Source organism: Chiroxiphia lanceolata, chromosome 3, assembly GCF_009829145.1.
Source record: "Chiroxiphia lanceolata isolate bChiLan1 chromosome 3, bChiLan1.pri, whole genome shotgun sequence".
NCBI lineage: Eukaryota > Metazoa > Chordata > Aves > Passeriformes > Pipridae > Chiroxiphia > Chiroxiphia lanceolata.
Window position 1 is genome coordinate 53,322,369 of NC_045639.1, and position 8,540 is coordinate 53,330,908.

Here is an 8,540-nt window from a genome sequence, read left to right on the forward strand (position 1 = left end):
GCCATCTACTGGAAATACTTCACTACCTGTCTTGAATGTTGATGGTAAAACTAGAGTAATGACAGAACAAGATGATTTTCTTTGACCCCAAAAAACGACAGCAGACATGGCACTTTAATATATCATTATGACTAATTTACATGCTGGAAAAAAGCAGAGCAAAATTTTCTGAATCAAATTTTTACTTTGAAAGATAAAATTAAAACAACATACACATTTAGGCTGCACATAGTAAACCCAGTATTTACAAACACTGGAGTAATTAGATGGAAAATCAGTTTTCAGATTGATGCGCAATTTCGTTTTACCTTTTTAAAAGCGAGATGCATTTGAGAAGCCAGACCACTTCCATACATACAAAGCAAAAAGCCTTCCAGTCTCTGTTATTACATGTTTCATACAATGACAACAGAAATAAACTGTTAAGTCTAAAAGCATTGTGGAATAAGTCAACCTAGTATCAACTGATCTAGCATTAATACTGCATTACAGATCAGTCTGGCCTTCTTTTAAGAAAATAACTATTAATACAAAGTAGAATTTTAATTTGCCCTAGGACTTGTGGTGACACAAACTCAATTGATGCCTTTTTATACACATAAGAATGGCAGCAATACATTAATAATTCTAATATCAAGTCTCTCACGCTTTAAGTGTTTAATCACAAGTGGGAATAATGCTAACCTTCATTTTTCCTTATCTCAAGGAAGGTGTTTTTTAAAAAAATGTGTTTAATAAAGAGGACAAAGGAAATAAATCTAAGTGTATTTCTCGAGATGAACGAAAGGTAAGGAAAAACTGACTGATGAAATGGCACATGAATGACTGTGAGAGAAGAAAGATATTTAAAATCAGAAGAGTGCTGTGCAATTCATTCATGTCAAAGAACTCAGACTTCAGAAAAGGATAGAGCACCTCAAGGAAATATATCCTTTCATAAGACATTAAAAAAATAATTATGTGCTTGTGAAAGGATCAGAGCAGATGATTAACTCAACATCAAAATTTGTGATTTACAGCCATATAAACTAAAAATCGAACCAACCCTTTCCTCTCTTTTTAAAGCCGACTGTGTTTGCAGTTTTAAACAAAAGGTTGCATGTAAACAAATTTTTGTTCAATTTATCATCTGTACAACTTTGGGAAGATGCTAAAATCTTACCTCCCCAACTTCCTTCTGAAAAGTCAGTGTCATCTGTGTCCTGCCATAAGTAAAAGGTCCATCCTTTTTCGAAACATTCTCAAGCCATTTGATGATTAGAGGAGTAGAAACACTAAAGGGCAGATTCCCAATGATGTGTATATCTGGTGGTTCTGTTGACATTTGATGGAAGAAAAACAACTGTCAAAAAGTTTTGATAAGATTTTGCCAAGAAATAACACAAAAGAAAAGTACGTGTCTATCAAACTAGACTTAAAATATGAAAACAATTTTTATCACGCCACACTGAAATGATGTCTTTCCATTTATACTTATCTTACACTAACAAAACTGTGTTACTAATCTCAGTAATTGCTTGGAAAAAAAGTGGTTAGGTTTGGTTCTCATTTACATTTGAATAAATCAGTAGCTTTCAGATGACTTTCAGCTGATTGGTAAATTTCAGCTGAGCTACTTTACAACAGCAAAGCTCCAACAGCATTTCTGTCATTTTAAACATTGGAAAGCCAGATTTAAAAAAACCCCAAACCACACAAATCCAAATACTTTTGCCAAAGACATTCAGCTGGAACCAAAACAATGCAAAGGTCTTGAGGACAAATTTTCCAAAAATTTCAAAGCAAATGCAGAAATTTCTTCAGTGGAACAACAGCAGTGGTCATTTATGGCTTCTTCAAAAAGAGGAAGAAGTTAAGAAGTACACCATTTGATCAGCTTTTACACTTTCCATGAGTTGTTATTGTACAGTCAAGATGCTCTAAGATTAATAACTGCAAAGCTACACACTGTTGGCTAAGGTCAATGTCATACCAATTCCACTGTTTTGTCTTAGAATAGGAAGACAATTCTGTTTCCTTCTAGGGACAAAAAAAAGTTAGGTTGCCTTTCCTTATCTTCAAAATGTACCAGAAGAGAGTAACACTTGCACTGAGTGAAATTCAACTTTACCATCACACTAACTCAGAAGCCCTAAAAAATTAAATAAACCAAATGCAAATACTAACCATCCTCCCAGTCCTTTTTTAAGTGCTTTGGAAAAGCCTTCTCCATCTTATAGGTCAGGATATCTCCATGAACGATGCGCACTTTTCCTGGAGCTGCTTCAGATAACATCTGTTTATAAGCAAGCAAGCAGAATTCACAGCGAGTATTAACCAAACTGATTTCCAGTTTCAGCCACAACAGGAATGAAACCATTGCTGTATTTTTATCTTCAATATACAACAAAGCACAATAGGAGTTTAAACTGAGTACACCATCAGTTAGTATTCACTTTCAAAAAGTAAACACTAGAAAAATGTTTAATGTGCAATTGTGTAAACACTATTCACGGCTGTAGAAATCTTTAAAGGGAATTCAAACTTGAAAAGACTGCCAAGAGTCTCTTCAACAACAACAATTAACAACAACAGGCCACTAGCAAGAACCCATCTGATTTAAGCAAACGCAGCAGGTTTTGAAAAGTTTTTAGATCCGTCACCTATGAAACAAGGCTCCTGTTGTTTATCCTGTTCCCCCCACAGCTTTAGGGCCTATCATCAAATTTTCATCACCATCATCACTAGCCATCAAATTTTAGTCATATGTGATATAACACTACAAAAATATTCAGTCATTTTTTTTTTTACGTGAAAAAGGTGAAAGAGATTCCCTGTAGTAGTCTACACTCGTAACATTAAAAACCAAGGAATTTCCCCAAAAGAGGCAATGAGTACCTAGCAGTAGAGAAAATCTCAAAAATTTCTGTCTTTCTAGACATTACAAAATCCACTGTTGTCAGCTTCTCCAGCCCACTTCTGCACCTTAAGTCAGAACTAGTTGTGGTTTGACAACCAATTCTTTAATTTCTGATGTAAGTTCCCAAAATCAAAATTAGTTAATTTTTGTTTTAATGCTGTACTAATCTTTTCTCTATGAAACTGCACATAAACAGCACAATTCAAAAGCAAAGACAACTTTTTCAAAGATGACATTTGGGGTTATTTATTGATCCTACATCAGAATAATGAGAAATGGCTTACCGAACAATTTTGCTTTTGCACAGAAATCCAAACCCATAAACAGTTAAGTGCCAGTGGCCTAACTGCTGAAATAAACTGCTCACCACTGCTAGTTCCATCTTCAGTCACAATGATGCTTATATGCTCAGGGGCACAAACAGCTTTCATCGGTCTCTAAGCCAAAGGAAAGTGCTGCTTTCTCATACTGTTCACAAAATATCTGTGTGAAATTTTTTTGAGTAAACGTTTGGGATGTTTATTTATCAGAATAACGAAATTTTGCGTAGAGTGCTAAAATAAAAGCTTAACTAAAAACTAAGTGTTCCTACATGTTTTAAGTGCAAGTACTTCCAAACAGAAAAACAAAGCTAACCTCAATTCCAATACACTTAATGGATTTTTCAGCATTACACTAGCAATTATATGGCATACAAATTCCTATTTGTCAAATCTTTCTTTGACACTATTATAAATGCTACAGCAGGATGAAAGATAATGTAAGATAAATAAAGTTAGAAAATAGTGTCATTTTTTAATAATGGTTTTCATGTCAAAAAGAGTTTGGGGTTGACTGAATACCACACGACATAAAAGAGAACTGCATTTGATTTGTAAACAGAAAATCATAGTCATATATTTCTAACTCAAAACACTTGGAAACCCATTGAAGCTTTTTCCATTTTAAGGGAAAATGTGTGCAGCTAGCACAGTTCCAGGAGCTGCTGTGCACCAAGGACACCAGCCAAGAGTGTTCCATCATACAGATCCTCTCATTCTTCACACACAACCAAAAGGGCACAAAGGAAACACAAGGGGCATAGTTTAAAAAATAAAATGGTGTTCCTGCAATCATTTCATACTCGATACACTCTCTTGCTCCCTTTCTCTCCTCAAAAATCTTTCCAGTCTAAAAACTACTAGGGCATGTGGCATAGGGCGGCTATGATTCTTTAAGAGGGAGACAGAACACTGGCAGACTCTCAGCTTGTGTAAACTTCAACTCTGGACACATATGTTCTTCACTGTAATTCAGTTTTGCAGTCAAGAGAATCCGAACTTCAGTCTTGCAACAGAGACCACGGCTTGGAAAGCAGTCAATGAAAAATGCTGTATGCTTTGCATCAGTGATTTTAAATGTATCTAAAGAGACATTTTTAAGTAATAGTCCTCAATTGTTATTTTAATTTCTGACATTTTGTCTTATTAAAATCTCAACCCTTTTATGAGCATCTGGTTTTGGTAGTTTGCAATGAGAATCCAGAAAAAAATAGGTATTACAATCCACATTATCAGAACAGAAAGACTCAGTGTTATGTATCTTCTTACTTATAGGGAAAAAAAGAATACCAAATTTAACAGAAATGGATGCAATGCATTTCTTGTTTATTCACATTCACCATTACCAAGTTATACTGTCTCTATGTTCAATAACCTCAGACATTAATTTCTACTGTGAGGAGATTGCTAATTAAAAATAACAAACACTACTTCATTTGAATAGTAAAGATAATTACATACCAAAAGCTCATTATAGACCCTGGAAAGTATAGTTTATTCAGACAAATCTGTTGAAGTGGATGCATTTTGGGAGAACAGAAAAAATGTCCAAGTTACTTAGAAAGTTCTGTTAATTAGTTACTTAAAAAGTTCTGTTAACTAAAGCAAGTGTCTTTTCATTTCAAATCCTCTTCAGTCCCAAACCAGTTCTCAAAATCTAGAATTTGAAATCTAGAATAAAAATGCAGATTTGACCCCACTCAAGTGAAAACATGAAGGTTTCATACTTCATAAGGTAAAGATGGCATAGTGTGAGTTATCAGTGGCTAACCTAAAAAGACATAGTTACATGCACATTCAGGTTCCAGGATTCAATCATACCTTACACTGTTTTTGTCATACAAAGAAATGGTAGCAGTTCTCAAGTGAACCACCGATTTATTTAAATGCCGATTTAGTGCAAAAGACACAGAGAAAGCCCTTATATATAAAGAACTGCTCTAATCTGAGACTGTATAGGCATAAGAAAATAGTCAAATTTTAATATTTTGTACTCTGTTTTTCTTGCTAGATTTATACAGCTGATTTCCATAAACATGGAAACTTAATAACACCACAAGTAAATGGAATTTGAAAAATGTCACAATGACTTGTGAACTTATACCAATTTTAAAAGAAAGGAAGAAAGTTTGAGTGTTTTCTTGAAAATGTACAATAAATGTTTGCTTTATTCTTATATCTGGACTGTATTAACTGAAGATATGCCTTCCCAATTCTATAAAACTTAATTATTAGCATTAAAATGAAAATTAAGACCAAAGGACATTAAGTTCAGCCTTTTGACTACAATTTTACCTGCATGGTGAAATGCACCCAAAACGTCTCAATCTCAAAAAAAACTAACAGGCCTTGGCATTAATTCAGTTGCAGGATCAGGTCCTGAAGAGCTATGAGAAAGCACGAGCAATTAATTGCTACACTGTGTATCTTCATATTCAAGCAAATTATAGCTCTGGTTTAAGCCACTGAACCAAAACTATTTTTAATGCTGAGATCTCAACAAGACACTTGGAACCTTTCTGTGTTCCTAAAATGTTCTTATTCGATGCTGTGGATACATTTATAAAAATTATTCTCTATTTAATACCTGCAATCCTGGAATAAATCGAGCATCTTTCTCAATTAAAAGGAGTTGTTCAACATCAGCACTGAGAATGGATCTGGTAATTCCTCCTGGCCCAGGGCCCACTTCACAAACATGGGCATTTTTCAGCTCACCAGCCTGTTTCACTATCTTGTCTGCAAGACACAGAGAACATACTAAGCCTTTATTTTCCAGAAGATCCGACTCACTAAGATAAAGTAATTGTTTATTGTTAAAGCACAGGCGTGCTTATCTCAGGACAGACACAAACAGTGATACATTGCAGTTAAATGATCGCACACCCACTAGGCTGCACAGAATTTCAGATTTCTTTCATACTACGAGATACACTGAACTATATAAAAAAGACTATTTTTAGTTTAACATCTTTAGTTTATATTGTGCTCATTACAGAATCAAATAAAAAGACACTATTACTCATCTGTAAGCTAGCAGTATTATTGTGCTGCAAACAAGCACTTGTGTTCAACATCTTAAAGTATCACTCCTCGTCCTTATAAAATTACGTTACTTATGGTATTTCTATTTCAAGGAAATTTAAGTAAGAAAAATAGAGTGAAGGTCTATCAAGATTATAATATGTACAGAACAATTTTATGACGGAGGAACTGGACTAAATTAAGAGCTGGAACACATGCAACTGGTAGTTATACAAAGTGGGACAGTTGAAAGGTGAGGAAAGAATACCTATACATAAGTGGAAGGATACAACACTGAAGGTATTACAGCCAGGAAAGAAGACAGATTAAGGACTAAAACAAAGATTAAAAGTATAGGCAATGAAACAAAGGGATCCTGAGTACGCATGGAAGAGAAGATGCTGACAGGAATTATGCTTTTCACTCCACAATTTATTATGCATGCAATAAAAATAAGAAATATCTGAAGACTTGTCTACTTGTAAGGCTTTACTAAAATGCATGCAGACATTTTTATTCTGGAGAAAGAGTTCAGTTTTTCAGGAAGTGGAACTGAGTTTCATGTTCTGAATTTTTATCAGCCTGAATCTTCAAATGTATTTAAATCATTAGCTACATGAAGCTGTACTGAATTTGTTACTGCAAAACCCAGCCACCACTAGGCCAGTAAAGACACCCACCACTGACTGAACAGGGCCAGTTTTGTCCCCCACTGCTGACATGAAGCTGGAGAAAACCGAATTGTTCAGAACAATGTAACTGGTTCAAAAGCTACAACACTTCTGATAAACTGAAACAAATTACCTTCCTAACTACAGCATATAGCAAACTAAGTTGCACAATGAGTTATAGTACTTTCCCTGACACACAATAATCTGAAAAAACATTAATTTTTAAATTAAATTTATAAACTATAATAGCACCCTAATGGTAAAAGGCTTGGATTTTTGCACTTCAGCCAATAACCCACACATTGTATAGGAATGTAATTTCACCTTAAAATTATAACTTATAAACAAACCTATTTTTGAGGCATTAACAAGTAAAAACAATTTGTCCAAGCTAAAATTCAGATACATTTCTCTAAGCTAAACATTAAAAAAGTCTTTAAAGGCTTCCCATTGAGCAGCCATTGGTCTGCAGACGCTATTATGCAAATATCTCCTTAACCGTACTGCGGATTCTGAAGAAAACTGGGACGTGTTATTAGCTAAAAATATTAGAAGAAAGTATTTAACCTGTCAATCGCAAATCCAGCAGAAAGTTCTGGGAAAGTTGTCTCTGTGCTTTAAGGCGAAAGAGTTTAATAATCTCTCCAATAGTTGGCAGGGGAGGCAGACGGAAAGCTGCCACCCTTCCTGGAGCAGCCATAAGCCAAAACTCTGGTTCCTTTCTCCTAGAGAGACATTGCAAAAATGATTCTATTATATGCAGTAAATTCTGATTAATACTAAAGACGCTACTTTACAAACCAACACATGATCTACAAATCATGATAGGAGAGCTAAATTCCAAACATCAGTATTTTGACTACTGGATCCAGTGCTTATGCTCGGCATGAATACGTGGGATTTGGGCAAGATTCGTTTAGCAGCTTTGCCAAAGCAGCAGGTAAAACAAAGCCCCCTCACAACTGCTCCATGTCAACCTTTCATTACTTGAGAAAGGACTCATTACGGATACCGAGCTCCCGGTGTCACACACAGACAGGATACACTTAACCGCTGTGTCCCTCAACCGGAGCCCCACGGGCTCCACCCCCGCCCGCGCGCACCCCGACCCGCACTGCGCGTGCTCCCGGTGGCGGCACCGCACGGTTGCGCATGCGCATAAGCCGCCGGTGTTGCTGGGGAAGGCCCAACGCAGGATCGGGGCGGAACGTGGGCCTCGCGCCCGCACGCGCTTTCTCTCCACCCCACCTCCCCCAATCCCCCCCCCTTGTCCCCGGCTCTGACGAAAAGGGACAGTTCGAGTAGCGCCCCAGAAAGCCACGGCTCCTTACCGTACACGGCGGGCGCCGACCCGGAAGAGGAAGGACCTCTGCGCTGCGCACGCGGCTGTCCCGGCGCGTGACGGGACTCGGCGGGGCGGAGGCGGGGCCGCGCGCGCGTCACCGGCGGCGGGCGTGCTCATGCGCGGTGGGCACCGGAGCTGTGGCGGGGCCGGTGCTGTCTCAGGCCGGGCCGAGGCAGGCGCGGGCCTGTGTGCGGCTCCCAGTAATAAGAGGGCACCTGTGCCAGCCTGGGCCCTGCTGTGCCCACAGTAAAAACCTTTCAGAAAGCTTTCCCTCTCAGGGA

The 8,540-nt window shown here is 37.5% G+C and overlaps 1 protein-coding gene across 1 annotated transcript in view; it reads right to left on the reverse strand.

The window, feature by feature from the left end:
• Positions 1–8,337, reverse strand: part of TFB1M (transcription factor B1, mitochondrial) — a 32,798-nt gene extending 24,461 nt beyond the window's left edge. The window contains exons 1-5 of the mRNA XM_032682223.1: positions 8,246–8,337; positions 7,482–7,639; positions 5,807–5,958; positions 2,167–2,275; positions 1,163–1,314 (exon numbers count right to left, since the gene is read on the reverse strand). Of these exons, the coding sequence (XP_032538114.1) occupies positions 1,163–1,314; positions 2,167–2,275; positions 5,807–5,958; positions 7,482–7,614 (546 nt within the window). The 5' untranslated portion in view covers positions 7,615–7,639; positions 8,246–8,337. The remainder of the gene's footprint in view (positions 1–1,162; positions 1,315–2,166; positions 2,276–5,806; positions 5,959–7,481; positions 7,640–8,245) is intronic.
• Between the last annotated feature and the right edge of the window lie 203 nt (positions 8,338–8,540).